Genomic DNA, 18623 nt, shown 5'->3' with positions numbered 1-18623 from the left:
ATTGTTTCTCCAGATGCTTAAGGTCGTCCTAGATCCTGTCTCCTACTTACCCAAACCAAGAACTTGCCGCTATTCCCATCTGACCATGCATTAGGTTTCTGTGGAAATCAAGCCGTAGAGGGAGAAGGCTGATACCAATACGAAGACAAGATTTGGTCAAGACCTAAGAACTCGGGAGTACTCAGACATCTCCCAGTTTATATATAGTCAGGTTACCTGTGCAGGTGGGAAGGAAAGAGTGGAGATCTGTAGCTCATAAATCTGTATTTACTTAGGTGAATAAATAGCCTAATTGTTGGATATAAAGAACTGTATGTTCACATCAGAGCAACAAGGCTTATTTTATGGCAGGAGCATAAGTGTGACTTCATGTACTTATCTCAGGTGTATAGTATTACTGACAGTTTGCCCCAGAGACATCGCCTGTGGTGGGTTTTTTGCCATGAAAAAATGATTATATTTAATAACATTTCCCAAACAGTAAAAATCCTACAGTACATATTTATTAGCTGATACTTTGCAAGAAATTAACTCAAAACTGACATTATTTTTGAGTTACAAAAGCTCAGAAAAATACCTGACACTACAAAACCTCTTTGGCACCCAAGGCTTAAAAAGAAGATGGATGTTTTTTCCCAAATTTAAAAAAAAAAAAAAAAAAAAAGCTTATGGGCTGAAACTTTTCTACCAGAACACATTCTTAAGGCCAGCTTTTAAACTTGTAAAAATAGGGGGTTACTGTAAACGGAAGCAGTGACAGTTTTTTTAATCTAGGAATAGTGTGGATGCTGACAGAGGTTTATAGTGTCTGGAGATGAGTTTTTGTTTATTTGCATTAGGCATAAATGTAATAATTTGAAGATACAGGAGAAATTCTGCTTTTAATGGTGGGAGTAAGTAACACTGAAGAAATGGTCTGAATTTATTTTATGTAATACTTTTTTTAATAACAATGTCTATTAAAGACATCTGCTGAAAGTCTGTAATGCTGATTTAATAGGGAGAAAAAATAACAAAGTTCTTTAGCAATCCTGTCTTCAGTTTAATATTATGGACTGTTAAAAGAGGGTTTATGGGTGCAACATTATTAACTGAAATTCTGCTCAAATTGAAATCAGGCCCACAAAACTTGCTTTTCTTCAGTACAAGCTAGGTTTTTAAAACAAGTATTTAAAACTATACAAGAGAATGAATTTATTTTTACTTTCTTTAAGATTTTTAAAGGCAATCAGGCCAGGCAGAGAAATGTTGCTAAACACCTATACTCTTGCTTACAGTATGTGACCTCTCTAACAACGTTAAAGTGCAACAAAAAATTATCAACTTCCTACACTAAGTTACTACTATAACTAGAGAAGGAAAATCCACCTCCAAAGTGACTGAATTACAATTTGTAATAAAACACCCAATATTTTATACTGGCTTTGTCAGGGCTGAAAGATATGTGTTTAGTTACGAGGGAGGTTGGGGGCAGGGGGGAGGTGGGAACCGAATCCTGAAGATCATGGTCTGGAAGAAAGCTTCCTTCCAGGAATTAAATACGGAGTTTAAATTAATCACTTTGTTGCCTAACGATGGTTGACGTTGTTGTAAGTTTTTCAAAACTTAAATTATAAGGATTAAACTAAAGTAATAAAACACATTGTATTTTTATCACTTGAATTTGGAGAGGCCTCGTGTTTTCCATGCCTGTAGCCTTGATGATTCTTTTGGCAGCTCTGCCAGTGATAAAAGGAATAACTCACCACTGTCAGGGAATTTGGCTGTTTCATCACTGACATGAGAGGCCAGCATAACTCCATGGTGATTGCTGTCTAAATGACTTATGTAGTTTCTTCATATACTTTTTGATTGAAGAGTGATAACTCAGGCAATGAGTTATTTGGCATCAGCCCCTGAGACAATCTGTTTTCTTTTTATAAATCCTACGGCACCTTTCAGCCACCCATTTTTAAATAAGACTATGGTGAATTAGGTTTTAATGTGCTTGGTGGATTTAGCCAAAGGATGGTTAAATTAGATTATGCTGTCATTCTTTTGCTTTGTTTATTTTTTTGTTGTTAAATGATAGTTCTTGAAGTAGCGTTAAGAAGAGGAGAGGTGGGCTAAAAGGCTGTCTTTATGTTGCAACTTAGGAGTATGACAGGGCATTTCACTCCTGGTGGTAGTGGCACTGTCTCTTCCCAAAAGCAGACCGCATTGTCAGAGAACCCAGAGAGGAAAAAATACACTAATACCAGCCTAACTCTATAGTCTTGGATGCAGAAGACTCGTCCAAGAGGAATAAAAAGAATAATTAAAAAATTTCTACAACTGAAAAATTTTCTACAACAAATCACAGCTCAGAATGTCTTTATTAGACATTTAAATATAGACTACCATTGTGCAAGGTAGAAAGTTGTACATTGAAGTTAGTATAAAACAGGTTGAATTACACTGTGAATCTGACAAGATTTCATGCAAGGGTTTGGATCCAAACAGAAGCATTTTCCTTGCTGAGTAACGAAGATGGTTAGATTTGCTGAAGTTTTATTTGCGGGGCTCCCGATGTAATACGATGACTGTGGAGTGCTAAATAGAGTCTGAAGAGCTGCAGAGGTGATGGGTGCTTTGGACATCCCCTTTGTTAATGTCTGCTGTACACATGCTGTTACTGTTTTTATTAAAGTAAACCAGGTAAATCTTACAGAAAGAGTAGCAGCTAGTATTTATATTAAACCAATCAACCTCTTGTGTTTCTCTATCTTCTTTTCACCTTGGCTCTTTTTTTTTAGACAGAGCAGTGAGTGAAATGTATAGGTGAGATGTACAGTATTTATACTACAGTAATGCACAGGGCTCCAGTCAGAATCCATATCCTTTTGAGGCAGCTGTTGTGTAAACAAATACAAGGATGTCGTTCCTTCTTGAAAGTGTGTATAATATAAGAACCATCTGCATCAGGCATGTGTCCTGATTTGGGTCACAAGAGAAAAGATACCATCTTTTTTCAGTTCCATTTAAACTTTGAAATGACAGTGCATCATTGCATGGTTACTCTCAAAGGATTCTAACTATGCAAAGTTCAGTATTTGTTGAAGAAAAAAAGAACTATACATAAGAAGCAAAAGTTAATCCCAGAGCAGTTGTATGTACAGCCCGAGTCAAAAGACTATCCACTGTCCTTACTGACGTAGCTCAGTGATTGTCACCTGTGTTCATTTTGTATGGCAGGCTCGGGTTTGGATCACCCAAAGCAAGTGAGAAGAGGATTATGACAGATGAGGGGCTGCCATTCTTCACTTCTCTCTCAGTCTTATTTTTATCCTTTTCTAATTTTTTCTCTTTCATGTGTATTTATAGGTTTTAATTTGTATCTCTTTGTTGTTCAGGAAGTACTCCTTCGTGGAAAAGAGGGAATCGTGGTCTTCCTCACTGTCTAGAAACAGGCTGTTAACTTTTTGGTTCTAAGCAGCACCCCGGAATTCACGGCGCCAGGTGAAGCAGGGCTGCTGGCTTTTGCGAAACGTAGGGCATGTTTGAGACACAAAGCTGCCTGCTGTACTCGAGTGGGCAGTACTGCAAGCACCTCCTGTGGATAAGAAGACACCACGCATTTTGAGGAGTAGAGTTCAGGAGTATTCCACTGGTGTGCAACCATCCTACTCACAGTACTGTTTCAGTGACTGCTCTGTTGATGCCATGATGACTGCTACGTGGGTGCTTACAGTAGATCCTGCCTTCTTTTCCATTTTTTACTCTGTCCATGTGAGGGTTGCATGAAGGTCCAAGCTTTCAGATCTGAATTTGTCCTCTGTGATACTGACATGCAGATTTATCGATGTTTGATTTTTCAACCTGACAAAACCTCACTTTTATTTTCTAATTCATATTCACTCTTTCTCCACAGCAAAATCTGCCAATCGTGGCAAATTACATGAATGATTCTGTGGAGGCTAAACCAAGATTGCTGAACGCATTTTCATGCATGGCTAAATACAGAATTGAACCTCATGCTCCAGAAGTGAAAGGTTAGTGATTTTAGATAATTTTAAAACGATTGTACAGGAGTTGATACAGCTACTCTCAGTCTACCCTAATCCTGTTCTTTGTTGACTCTGCCCTTGCAGAGGCACTGCTTTCTGTCAGTGATTAAGGGGAGACATTGCTTTCAGTGATGCTGATTCAGCAGAGCTAAGAATCAGTAAATTAGCAATGACTGTAAGAGAATTTTAAATATTGGTAGAGTACCAAACTTCTATTGTTACTGTGTCTTGGAGATGAAATTCCAATCAAGTTACTGTACCAGGCAATGTGGGAGAGATGACAGTCTTCTTTCTGAGTCACGAGACACAAAAATGGGGAAACTGTGTATCCAGTTTTTGGCTTCTCAGTGTTACTGCTATAAAACCCTACCGAAGAACCATGTACAAATAAATAAGTCTGTAGAGCTAGTATACATTCTAATGGACTGTTTGTTTAGTAACAAAATTATGTGGACAGTGGAAGAATAATTAACTCTGCTGATTCAGTATCTTTGCTGTTTATGGAATGATACTCTATATTCTTCAGGTCTCTTGGTTTTTTCCTATCTGCACAAAGTTAGGTGCTTTCATAAACACAATATTCAACTTGATTAATTTTCATGGATCATGAGATGCCTGTATGCACATAAAGGTACCTAATCTGTACAGCAACTGAATGGTGTGACACTGACATAGAAATTAGAAGCAGCAGCATGCTATTAAACACCAAAGAAACCCCACCAAAGAAAGCCTTTTTTTTTGCAGCTGGCAATGTGCGTAGCTATACTTGGGACAAAACTGGTAAGATGGAGTTCAAAGGAGTAATTTCCGGGTATTCCAGCTTGAGTTGATATGCAACACAGAGCTTGACTTGGCATCAAAGCATTACTAAATAAAACTACATCTAGTGTGTGAGATTACTGGAAGGGCTGATAAATATTACCCACTGGGTAGTGTACAGTTCAGCTTTTTCTTGTCTGTGGAAGTACAGTCTGTGACCCTGTTTTAACTGGTAATTAACAATGGCTGACGGCAGTCAATTCTGAGAAAAAAGCATCGAGCTTCTGCTGCCGTACTAGCTGAGGCAGAATCTGTTTCCTTTTGCAGAATGGAAACGTGGATTCAAAAAAACCCCACCAAACCTGTAATGATAAGGTACTTACTACCTTCCTATATTCTATCATTTTGTCATGTTTTAACCCCAGCCAGCAACTAAGCACCACGCAGCCACTCACTCACTTCCCCCCCCCCGCCCCCCAGGGGGATGGGGGAGAAAATTGGGAGGAGAAGTAAAACTTGTGGGTTGAGGTAAGAACAGTTTAATAGAAAAGAAGAAACTAATAATGAAACTAATAAGAAACTAATAAAATTACATTAGTAATAATAAAAGGATTGGAATATACAAATGATGCACAATGCAATTGCTCACCACCCGCCAATCGATGCCCAGTTAGTCCCCGAGCAGTGATATCCCCCCAACTCTCCCCAGTTTATATACTGGGCATGACGTCCTATCGTATGGAACACCCCTTTGGCCAGTTTGGGTCAGCTGCCCTGGCTGTGTCCCCTCCCAACTTCTTGTGCCCCTCCAGCCTTCTTGCTGGCTGGGCATCAGAAGCTGAAAAATCCTTGACTTTAGACTAAACATTACTTAGCAACAACTGAAAACATCAGTGTGTTATCAACATTCTTCTCATACTGAACCCAGAACATAGCACTGTACCAGCTACTAGGAAGGCAATTAACTCTATCCCAGCTGAAACCAGGACACATTTGCAGGTCTTGACAAGACAAATTGCTTGGCTAGTGGAGCAAGTAACTTTACCCCGCAGGTTAAACTGTGGTCAGTGTACGGACCTGGAACTTAAAATACCAATATGCAAGTTACTGTGAAAAAATGGTGGAGACCCTAGATCAGTATAGACCAATATGCAAAATTATTGTGCTAGCAGGTTATCTCCCTGTGAGCGAGACATGCAAAACTAAGGAACTTTTTTACTGAGTTCTGGATGAGTAACATAGATTAATAGAATAAATGGGTGTCAGAAAAGCGAAGTGGAAAAGGAATGACTGTACATCTCATAGGACAAGAATTAAGCAAAAAAAATCTACACACATAGGTTTCAATGCTATACCATGGAAAAGCTAAAAAATGCTGTTATTTATTTCCTGTTTTATGGGGTATTGTTTATAGACTGTGTTCCTATGCAAAGATGGTGCTTTGGTACTCTTGGTCTGTAGTGCCAGATTTCTCTAGAATATGTACCACACAAATCATGGGAACATCCATGAGCTCAAAGCCCCAACAACATGGGCTTTGTGTCTGTATCACCTTATTCAATCAGAATGCCTTGTTGAGCTATGAAATGCAAACCAAGCTTAAGAAACTAACAAGTTACCTTAAAATATCTATCGCATGAAAATCATGCTATGTTATATTGCTACAACACAAATATTTGTTGTATGCAGACAAAAGAGGGACTGAAAATAAGGATGCAAACACCTTCTCTGGGCACGTTTACCACATAAAATCAACTACAATTATAATAGCATGATTTGAAAGCAATGCCCCCAATAGTTCACAAAGTTACTGGTTCCTAGTAAATAAAGGACATACCAATATAGGTAGCAGAGTGAAATGAAGAAACATAGGTACTGTCTTTTGTAACTTCACTGTTCTGTGGCTCATAATTGCTCTGCAAAGAGAGATAATGATGCTTAGAAGGGTTTGAGAGCTACATGCAATAAATACTAATTATTATCAGCGTATGTTTCAGGCAAACTCAGAAATGAGATCAGATCCCAATGAACCCTCACTTATGTCTGGTTATATCCAGGAAGAACCAGAAGTCCTTTCACAGTTGCTTCTCAGTTTACCAGCCACATCTGCCCTATATCGCAATTTGCACAATTATATATAATGAATACATATATATACACGCACACACATACATATGTATATCTATCCATATATGCATATATATCTTGCTGAACATTAAGACTGCTCTTTAAGAATGACATAAAACTCTTGGATTCAATATCCTTGGGGAGCAATAGAGGCCAAAATGCCCGCCACTGTTGTGTTCATTTCAACATGGGGAACTATGTAAAAATGAGAAAGTTTACTAAGAATAAACAAAGATTGGCACCCAAGACAATTAAATCCGTACAGGGGGCAGGATGACTATAGAAGGACACCAAAGAGGAAGCACAATGCCAATGCAAGTGATTTACTGGACGTGCCTGAGAAAGTAAAAAGAAGCAGTCGTGGCCAAACAGCAGAGAGGCTGTTAGAAAGAAGACGGTGTCCTTCCAAAAGCTAAAGACACATCTAAATGAAAAAAAAACCAAACCAAAAAGTGTCATAAACACTGACAGATATACTATTAAAATTATTATTAGGCAGACCAAAGATGAGTCTGAGACCTAACTAGCTAAAAGAATCAAAAATAGTTCAACATCCTTCTTCCAACACATCAGGAGGGAAAAAACATTGTCAGTGAGTCTGAATATGATGAGGGTATAAAATGAACTCTCAGGGAGGACCAAGTATCTGGAGAGAAGCTGAACCGTTTGCGTCATTGTTCACTGTGGAAGAAATCAGGGAAATTGTCCTTCCAGAGCCCTTTTGGGGCATTCAGGGAACTTGGCAGAGAATGTCTCTGAAATTGAAGTATCTGGAAGAGGCAATGGTACAAAAGGCAGATGAATACAGATGAATCTCCAGGATCTGAAGGATTCACCCAAGAATTCTAAGAGAACTCAGGGATGAAGTATCTACTAATAGCAGCATGTAACCTGTCTTTTCAATATTCCTCAGTATATGAAAATCAGAAGGTGTCAAATGTGATGTCAGTCATTAAGAAAGGTTCCAAGGGTGTCCAGCAAACTAAAATTTGACATCTGTTCCAAGTGAATGAGTAGATGATGCAATAAGAGAGAGAATTAGTATCTACCTGAATAAATATTATCTAATCAGTGAGAGTTAACAAAGCTCTCAGCGTTCTTTGAAGGGGTCAGTGATATGTAGATGAGGATCATCTGACTGATACAGTCAACTTGGATTTCCAAAAGACTGTTGACAGAACTTTTTATCAAAGCGTTTTAGGAAAACCAGGCAACACAAGAATGTCACTGGCATAAGAAGGAAGGCACCGGAATGGATGACAATATGATGTAAAAGATGTCAACAGAGGGTAGACCATCATTGGATGGAAGTAAATGGTCAGTTCTCGCACAGGAGGGAGATCACCACTGAAATTCCACATGGTGTCTATCCTGGGACCTGTACCATTCAATACATTCTTAAATGACCTGGAGAAGGGAAGTGATCAGTGAGGTGACAAAGCTTTGCTTTGATGATAGGAGGTTATGTAAGGTAGCAAGGACAAGGGAGACTGCAGAGCTTGCAGAAAGATTGACTGTACAATAAAATGATAGGTGCAATTCAGTGTAGATAATTGTAAAGTGATACATTTAGGGAAGAATAATCCTATCTTCACATCTTGGATCATTTCTAAGCTGGCCCAGAGGTCTTCAGGAGCAAGACCTTTGGGTTATGGCAGACAGTTCCATGAAAATATCACGTGGTAGTAGTTGAAGAAAAAAAAAAATGGTTAGGCATGATTAAGAAGCAAATAGAGAACAAACCAGAAAGGATCATTATGCTTACTGTTCAAGTCCATATGCTACTGTAAAAATCCAAGGGTTACACACTTGAATACTGCATGCAGTTCTGGTCCATTTATCTCGGACAGGACATACTAGAACTGAAAACTATTCAGAGATGGCAAGGGTAATCAGAGGTGTACTGTGACTTCCATTACAACATGCAAGGAACTCCATCCATTGAATAGCCAAGAATCTTGATTTAGAAAAAAAGCATGACACAGGGGGAATGTAAGAAGTGGTCTGCAGAACTGAGAGGTCTGGAAAGAAGTGGAGTGGGATTGGCTTTTCACTCTCTTTTCTAATACAAGCATGAGGGATATCAGAAGAAGTTAGTAAGAGCTTCATTCAGAACAAACCAGAGGAACCAGTTCTTCAGACAACCTATGTGGTCCTGTGGTACTCCTCCTCAAATGACATTCTGGATCAAGGAGTTTATAGAGGTGCAAGGAGAGACTAGAAAAAAAAATGTGGAAGAGATGCTGTAGAGTCTCCTAACTAGAATAAATCACATAACCTAACTTGAAAGTGTTTGAAGGCTGGGAGGCAGGATATGCTTACCCTGTTCTTACTTTTCCTGAGTGTCCACTGCCATGGTTACTGTGGGAGATAAAGCTCTGTGCTAGATGGACCTGTGGTCTGAACTGAAGCGTAAGTTCCTATGTAACCTTCTCATTGTACACCAAAGTCAGAATTAAATAAATGAAGTTATTAACAGCTTAAATATATTTATAACTTTTGAGCTCCCTAAATAATGGTAATGTTATGAAAAGTTAGGACTGGAAGGAATTCTAGGAAGTCACCTAATCCATCGCCCTGTTCATGGCAAAATCAATTGCATTTATGTCCTCACTGACAAATTCGTCTAACCTGTTCCTAAAGCTTTCAATGATGGAGACTCAACAGCCTCCATAAGTAATCTATTTAAAGTCTCACTATTCCTACTATGAAAAGGATTTTTTTTCTCTGTCTAACTGGAATCTAATCAGCTGTTGTTTGCTGTAAACCATTAGTTAACTGCAAGCCTGAGCTAAGATGGGAGGCGTCCTAGACTTCTGATGAATGTCGTCTAGTAACTTTAGTGACTCTGGAAATAGCCTGAATGCAGGCTTGGTTTTTAATGTAGCTAGTAGTTACTGGGGTTTGTATTTTGGTTAATATGACCAAGCATGAACAGGGATCTTTTCTGTAATCTTTTAGGGATTTTCATGTTATTTTAATGTCTTACCTCTTTAGCATTTTCTGGTTTCAGGTAAACGTGCCCTGAGCAGTGCTTTCTAAACCCAGCATGTTTTGAGTTTGCTTCAGCAAAGGCTATTTGAAAGGTGTGTCTACAGAAAAAGTGGGACAAAAAGATTTCTTTTCAAATATTACTGAAAACCAGCATGTAATACTTTCTTTCCTATAAGATCTGATTTCTGGTTTTGCCTGTAATTTACTGAACTGTATGTGTTTGAGATGAAATGTTTGAGCTGTCTTAAGTGATGCTACTGAGTTCACATAAACCCTGCTTCTTGCAGATGGTCACTAATTGCATTCCTCATTTTCCACATACCTGACTTGAGAAGGGGGTTCTGGCTAGCAGAAATGCTAATGCACCTACAGATTCAACTGAAGCTGATGTGGGCTGCTCTTATAAAACACCGTGTACTTTAAATTGTTGAAGTATTTTTTAAAAAATCAGCTCAAATGGACATCTTAGCAAAACCTTTTAAGCTTAATTTCTTTGCTTCAGTTTCCAGTCTCTAACGTAAGAGCACTGTCCTCTCACTTGCAATGAGTTGGGAAAATCAGTTTATTGGTACATGTGAAACACTCAGGAGCAGTCGTGGTGGCCATTCTGGGGAAATGAATGTCTGTGAACAGGGTTTGAATTAGTAAATAGACATGAGGTGATATGTAGAACAACAACAACAAAAAATTATTAACTAGCTGCTCAGTGGTGAGCACTGACAATTCTGTGTAGATGAAGCAAACATCCTGTGGAAAAATAGTGTGTAAGGCTGTATTTGAAGACTTCATCATACTGTGGATTGCGCAAGGAAGCCAAATAAAGATTGCACGAGCGCTTTGATTTTGGTGGTTTTAAACTCATTGACTGCAAGACTGCAACCTCAGTGATGTATTTTTAATACAGGTTTGTAAATGTAAGCGGTATACATGTATATTTGTAGATTGTAAACTACAGCAGTTTCAATGAAACAATGGTGGTGTCAGTCAGCACATTGGCATGGGGAGAAAGATACCGTGTTTCTCTATCTTGAAGATTGAACTTACAAGTATCTTACAAAAAATTACCGCTGTGGAAAATGACCCTTTATTTCTGTTTCCCTGTAATTTTAGAACTTATAAAAATGTTCTTATTTGAATATTAAACTTGATTGATTGTGCAAGGATCGCAGAACAATCATCAGTCTCCCATATGAAGGGGGATGAACGATAGTTTTCGATAAGTTCAGGCTCTCTTCTGGCTCAGAAAATTCAAAGTGATCATGTTCACTGTGAAATTCATATAAATGGCTGGCATCTAAACAGCAATTGCCTTGGAGAGAAAAAAAAAAAATTAAAAAAAATCCCCCAGCTGCTTCCTCATCACCAAAGTTTGCATTTGATTTTATTGATGGGGGATTTTTTGTTTGTTGCCCTGTTAATTCAAGCTAAATGGAAATGAGGCAGTCTTTACTGAGAAGCAGTGGGCTACTCAGTATAAGAATGGCTAAAGAAATTTAGGTTCCTTCATGTATATTTCTAGTGTAAGCTGCAAAGAACCTCCAGAAGCATCTCTCTGGGATTTTTCCTAGTGGCCTTTCTTCTTGCTCTCTCCCCTCCCCTCCCCTGCCTCCTCCATTACAACCCGGTTATTCTCTTGAGATCAGTGTGACAGATCAAAGGCTTAGATGGGGCCTGTGCCCGAGCAACGATTTTCCTTTCCCCGCTTCAAGCTCTCTGCTAGCTCTCTGCATGGATATCTCCTACAGCTGTTAGCTCCAGAACCAGATTTTCAAAATAACAGAAAGACATACTGTGGTACATCGGGATTAATTATCTGAATTCTGCTTCCTAAACTAGGATATATTTCAATAACATTAATCTGACAGGATAGTGTGTGGGTGACAAGGCCAATTCATGGCATTCACTTTTTTTTTTTTTTTAAATGTTCTTGTTGTGACCTATCTGTAACCAGAACAGGAGAGAACGAGTACACATTTTTGCATTCCTTCCCCATGTTTTTCCAGCCCTGATTCAGTAGAGTACTTGGGTATGTGTGTGTCTCAATCCATGTGCCTGTCCTGCTATAATACCTTGCTGCATTGGAGCCTTCAGTGTTCTTCACAACTGGGAAGATGTTGTAAAAATTCTGACTTGGATTCCCCATGTTCTACAACTTGAAATGTATAGGCTTTAGAGTGTGTAGTTTTCAGGGTGTTTTGGTTTTGTTTGTATTTACACATAATGATCACTCCACTTCCTGCAATGCCTTAAAGCTCTGACTTTTGCAATTTTAACTCGCTTCCTGATTTTCTTTGTTGCTTCCCTGTCCTACCTTCGTTGTTTTGTTCTTCTGTTCCTTTGCGGCTTTGATGACTTTTTCCTTAACTATTTAGAGCAACTTTGTTTGCTCCAGACTCAGTTCATCCCTTGAAGAATTCCTACAGCTCTGGATGTTCTGACAGCCGTAGCTCATGGCCACCCCAGCTGTCATGAGAATTTTTGCCATGCTGTAGTTGGATTTCACAGATACATTCATGGAGGTTGTGGGGTTTTTTGTTTTCAGTCAGCCCTCAACTATACGGCTTTGCTTTAACTACTCTCCAAATGACATTATTATTCTTTTTTGACTACGGATGTATTAGGCAACATGCACTTAAATAGCTTGTGGTAGTAACTGAAGTACATCTGATTTGCTCAGTTAGATAGCACTGTATCCAAGAGAACCTTCAGCAGAAATCTTCTGAAACCCTTTTTGCTGTGTAAGAAAGCTGCTTCTTGCAGACCCAAAAAGTGTCTGTTAGCTGGTTTTCAAAGTTATATTCAGTGAACACGCTGCGTGGTTGACTCTAGGTTCGCCTTCCAGCAGATGCCTGTGTCACCATGTCATCCATCAATTTAGACATAAACCATTTAATTATAGTAGGAGCTTTCAGAAAGGTTTCTACCCAGGCGGCCACTCTGAAGGTTAATCCGTTGCCCAAGACAGTGTGAAACTTGCTGCCGCAACGATTGCAGTTTCCAACCTGACTGGCAGCACCAGGAACTGAAGTGTGGTTTCTAATAGAGTGGGATTCGTATTTATCCTCACGGTGATATTTTTAATGTTGCCCCTCTGCTGGATGACCCCTAGCTCAGCTGACAAAAGGAAAGTGGTTTCAGTATGTTGCTCTGCAAAGGCATATCTTCTATATTATTTATGGAGCTCCTCCCACTAATATGACTAGCTAGATTATCTGTAAGGCTGTACTTGTTCTGAAACCACTATTGATTAAATGCTGAGATGAATTTTTTTTTTAGAAGCTGTCATTGGAACATGCTTAGGCTGCACTTGCTGTCAGCTTAACAGTCATGTTTCTGTGTCTTCCTCTAAATTCCTCTCCCAGCTGGGCTCTTTCATATCTTAGCATTAAAATAGATTCTTCCTAATTAGACAGATCTCTGTCATGATAATCATCTTGAGAACGTATGCTGTATTTTCATACCGCGTATCTTTTCACAGATCAGGCCTGTACTTTATAATTTTTCAAAATCGTAACTCACTGAATAGATCCTTTACCAAGCAATCATCTCCTGTAACTAGTAATTAGTGTCCTGTCAGCTGATACCGGTAGGCATTAGTGTTCAACTGCTGGCATCAGCAAGTTCATCTTACATCACTTAGAATTCTGATATATTTGATTCTTTTGAAATTCCAGTTGTGAAGACAGTTTTCTAAAGCTGATGTGCAGGAGGAAAAAAAAAAGGTATAGAGCAAATACACACATTTGTATAAATTACTACATAAGAGATGAGTGTGCATAAGTCCGTGGTCATAAATGTAAGTGCACACCTCTGTCACGAGTGAATCTGTGCTTGTGTCTGATCGCAGAACAGAGTTGTCTGGTCAAGGTTGTGAAGAACATCTGTTTTAATGACAATAATCAGTAGTAGAACAACGCTGAGATCTCTCTATTTCTTGCGTTGCCCAGGCTATAGTCTGAGGGGGGGTTCCCGTTCTTATTTATTCAGACTCAGTGGCTTAGCAGGATTGTTGTCCTTCATAAAAACAGAATTTAAATAGTTCCCTAAATAGCTCATTTTGGCCTTAGTTTTTCAGAAGCTGGTAATTGTTTAAGTATCCTTAAAAGTGATGCAAAAATGAACTGTGAAATCTTATCTCTATTATGCTATTTTACAATTGCCACTCAATACTTGGCTTTAAAAGAAAACTCTCCCGTTGGATGAAAATTTTGAGTTAGCTCTGGATGACGGCTGTAGACCAACATTTTTAATGAATGCTGATTCTATTGCTAGTTTTTAGATATAGGGGATAGTGCTTTATCTTACAAAAGGTTGTACTATAGAATAATGCAAGTATCACCACTGTTGCTGTTAAAATGATTAGAGAAGTTGGCGGATACGTACTTGCTCAGCTTTGGTTTAACCTCAGCCAATTGAGAAATATCTTTTGATCAGAATCAACTGTTTTTAGAATGTATTCAGATGCTTTTTCACAAAACTGCTGATTGCTCTGTTTGCAAAACTTCTCACACTAAGCACAGGTTCGTTACTATAAAACTTTGTTCCTCGACTCACCACCCCTGGGCTGTGCAGCCTGACAGAACGAAGGCACGTAGCTGAGAGATGAAAAATTCCTAAATTTTTAATGGGCTGGAATTTAATTCTGTAACAATCCAGCATGCACTTAAAAAAATACCATGTTTGCTGCCAAAGTGATATACGGAAAGTTAAGGTACGTTTGTGTGACTCCATATAGATTGAAAAATGGTAGTCGTAGGACAAGAAGACAACTTCTGCCAAATGCACCAAAAAGCAGACTGTAAAAAAAAAACCAAAACAAAGCCACTGCTTTTACATGTATTTCTGACCCTATGGGTATAAGAAACGTTTCTATCTTTTTGCGGACTTGGTGGTCTTTGTGTCTGCACATCCTTTTGGGCAAGGCTGGCAGCATGCAGGCTGGCGGGCTGCAGGGGGCACTGCGGAGGAGTCCAAAAAGTACTTTTTCGAAGTTCAACCTAATTCACAGCTGTCTCCCTTTCTGGCCTGCTGACACTTTCCATTTGAATTAAAAAACAAACAATCAATCAGAAAAAAAAAAAAAGACCAACCCCAAACAAGAAAGCCCCCTCCTCCTTCCCCCCCCCTCACTTCTTACATTCAGTCTTCTCCTATATATTCCCGTACAACCAAATAATACTCGTCTTGTGGAGTCGGATGGAGAGGAATAGTTACTGAAGAGCTTCCGGCACATCCCCCGGCTCCAAATTAATACCCAGATACCGATCTTCGTAAATGACGCAGGATTTGCAGTTTCCCCCTCCCTCTTAGGCTGCTTCTGAGCAGAGCTGTAATTTTTCCCTGTTTGTTTTGTGATAAAGTAGTAATTGGTGATCACAAAGAACAGTGAGTAGCTTCACTTTGGTTCTCAAACTGGTACTAAAGAAAAGTTTTAAGGGGGGGGGGCGGGGGGGATGTTGGAGACATGCTCGTTAGTCCCGACGCAGGGAAGGTGCTAATTGCTAATTTTATTTGTCCACTATTAATTTCCATCTCAACATAGTCAGGAATTGTTGCAATAGGAATGAAAATAACCCCAAATTTCATATTGCTGAGCACTTAAAGAAGACAAAGACAGCTCTTTACCACTGTCAGTAGCTTAGAAATAGTATCCTATGCTAATCTGCAATGGCAGAAATGAAGACGGTTTAAATCAGATCTCATGACTAATGTATGAGTTCCCAATTTTCTTTATTTCCAGCTGCTTGTTAGAGAACAAGGGTGTCTCTCTGAGATAATTCTGTTTTATATAGGTATAGTAAAAAAAAAAAAAATGGGAATTGGAAGTGCATACTAGTTGGAAAAATAACAATCAATTAGAACTGTGCGTGCAATAGCTTTGTCTGCAAAATGGTTTAAAACTAGGTTCCCGGGATGTTATTCCTGATCCATTAATCACCCGCGCTCTATATGGAGGCAGCCACCGTCGGCTTGGAAAAATGTTCCTGCCCAACGTGTCATGTTTCTTCTGTTGTTTAAAATAGAAAGTTCAGCCCCGTGTCTGGGCGGCACAGGGCTCCGCGCTCCGTTCGCATTCATTATGCAACAGTTGACACAGAAGGGAAACGCGGCACACGCCGCTCCGCCGCGGGGTGCGGGGGGGGGGGGGGGGACCCGCGGACCCGTCCAGCGCCGCCTCCCGTTGCTCTCCCCGCGCTGCCGCCGCCACCGGCCCCAGCGCCTCCCCGACAAGCCGGGGCTGAGCACGGCCGCTGCCCCCTGCTCCCCCCCCCCCCCGCCCACCCTCCACGACCCCCGGGCTGCCCGCCCCGTCCGTCCGCCCGCCCGCCCCCGCGCAGAGGACGGGGCGGCGCAGGGAGCCCCAGCGCGGCAGCGGGAGGCCGGGGGGGGGGCGCCCCGGGGCGGCGGGCGGGGGGGGGAGGGGGGCGGCAGGTGGCGGCCCCCGCTCCGCGCCGCCGTGCAACCCCCCCCGCCCCGCCGTGCCCGCCCCTGCGGGCAACCCGCGCCGCTGCCGGGCGTGAGCGCAGCGGCGGGCGCCGGGGAGGGGGGGGGGGAGGGAAGGGCCATGTCCGCTCCTGCTGGGCGACGTCCGTGCCGGGTTTTGCACCTTGTCCCCGGGTCTGCCTCACGGCCTGGAGGAGCTGCCGCCGCCGCCGCTGCCGCCGCCGCCGCTGGTGCTGCTGCTGCGGTGTTTACTGAGCGCTCCTGTCCTGATATCACTCCGCTGGCATGGAGGAGGAGGAGGTGGAGGAGGAGAGCATTTGATCATTGTGATGGTGGCAGGAGGAGCAGCAGCAAGCAAAGCAGAGCAAAGCGTCAGGCTGTTATCAGCTCGGCGTTTTGCAAAGACTTCAGAGCTCTACTTTTTTTTTTTCCAGCTCGGCCCGGATTGTTCATGTGTTTACTTCCCCCAGCCCGAGGATTTGCTATTTAGGTTCCTGTTGAAATGCAACCGAGCAGCCAAAGTACTTTGCGAACACGGTGCGGCATAAACACCAAAACTTTTTTCTAGAAGGAAAATACAATAAGAAAGCGGCTTTGCCTGTCTTTTGATGCCGGGGAGTGCGAGTGAGTGTGCCGCGTGTGCCCAGCGTGTGCTTGTGCTTGGATGTGTGTGTGCGAACGTGCGTGTGAGCGGGGGGGGGTGTGTATGTGTGTGCATGTGGAGGGGCGCGCGTGTTTCTCTTTATACATGGGGAGAGAAGGCTTTTGGCAAAACCTCCGGAAATCTCACGGAATCTATTTTGAAATAATGGATTATAAAAAAGAAAAAGGAGGAAAGGAACTGGTCTGATATCTCCTGGAGTTTGCTACCCGAATTGCTGCTGCTTAGTTTGTTGTGCTTTTTTTTTTTTTTTTTCCGTGTGTGCGTGTGTGTGTTGGTTGTGTTGCTGGTGATAACCTTTTAGCACCTTCTCTCTTTATTTCCCTCCCCCCCCCCCCCCCCCCTTTAATGTTTTGGAGCTTCTCGAGAGGGATTGGCTGGGGGGAAAGAGAAACATTTGCTTGGGATCGCTGTTTCCCTGATACATGGTGGTGCCCCCTCCCCCCCCCCCCCCCCCCCGGTTCTCTAAAAAGTATCCCATCAGGACCCCGGAGGAGACTGTGTGTGTGTGAAGGGTAGGATAAAAAGTTCTTCCAAAATAGTGTGCGCGGGGAAGAGGATGGGGGATTTTGCAGCCCCCGCTGCCGCCGCGAATGGCAGCAGTATCTGCATCAACAATAACCTGAACAGCAGCCTCAGCGGGGCCGGCGGTGCCGGTATCGGGGTTAACAGCACTCCCCACGGTCCTCCTGCCGCCGCCGCCGGTAACAATAACGCTAATAGCGGCGGCATTCCCAAGCACAGCACGGTGGTGGAGCGGCTGAGGCAGCGCATCGAGGGCTGCCGGCGGCACCATGTCAACTGCGAGAGCAGGTACCAGCAAGCCCAGGCGGAGCAGCTGGAGCTGGAGCGCAGGGACACCGTGAGCCTCTACCAGCGGACCCTGGAGCAGAGGGCCAAGAAGACGGGCACCGGCGGCGGCAGCAAGCAGCAGCAGCAGCAGCAGAGCAAACAGCAGCAAGATGCCGAGCCTGCCACGGCGGAGCAGAGGAACCACACGCTGATCATGGTAAGGGGATGCGGGCCGGGGATGGGGGGCGGGGGGGGGGGGGTAGCTGTCCGCTCCGGGTCTCTCGCCGGGATGAGCTGGAGGTCGCCCCCGTTGTTTTCCGGAGGGGGACGGGGCTCGGCTCAACTTTGGCGGTGGCAGGGCCGCGGGGGGCTGGAGGGGGGGGGGCTACCGGCTGGCTTCGCAACTTCTCACGGGCAGGGGCGGGGGGGGGGGGGGGGAGCGGACAAACTTTTTCCCCCGTCTCTTTCAGAAGGGAAGAGCTACCCCGGGGGAAGAGGGAAGGAGCGGTGCCGGGCGTGCGCCGTGGGCTGCCGAAAGCCGGAGGAGGGTTTTGTGTGCGTGCGTGTTTCGCCGCGGCTTTTTCCGCGGGGACGGGGCGTGCGGCTACGCGGCCGTGCGCCTTATGCCGGCTGTCTTTTTAAATCCCGCCGCGGAGGAGGGTGGAAGTTGGCTCCGCGGGCCGGGGTGACGGCAGGAGGAAAAGTTGGGCAGGTTTCTCGCCTTGGGCCGCCCCGGCGTGCAGGAGCCCGGCTCCCCACGCGAGCTGAATCGCTTCCTAAAGTTTCCTTGGGTTTTAAGGAGCTTAGCGAGGAGCGGGGGG

At 42.7% G+C, this 18623-nt stretch overlaps 1 protein-coding gene across 3 annotated transcripts in view; it reads left to right on the top strand.

The window, feature by feature from the left end:
- Window positions 1-3896: 3896 nt before the first annotated feature.
- The window catches only part of MAML3 (mastermind like transcriptional coactivator 3), a 267035-nt gene continuing 252308 nt past the window's right edge, over window positions 3897-18623 (top strand). For 2 of the 3 annotated variants that reach the window (XM_052815812.1, XM_052815802.1), the window contains exon 1: window positions 16338-18019. In XM_052815812.1, coding sequence (XP_052671772.1) covers window positions 17570-18019 — 450 coding nt within the window. In that variant the 5' untranslated portion in view covers window positions 16338-17569. Of the gene's footprint in view, window positions 4011-16337; window positions 18020-18623 lie in introns of those variants that run through there. The other variant, XM_052815822.1, reaches the window with a different exon arrangement.

Source organism: Harpia harpyja, chromosome 2 (assembly GCF_026419915.1).
Source record: "Harpia harpyja isolate bHarHar1 chromosome 2, bHarHar1 primary haplotype, whole genome shotgun sequence".
NCBI classification, from domain to species: domain Eukaryota; kingdom Metazoa; phylum Chordata; class Aves; order Accipitriformes; family Accipitridae; genus Harpia; species Harpia harpyja.
This window is presented reverse-complemented; position numbering and strand designations above follow the sequence as displayed.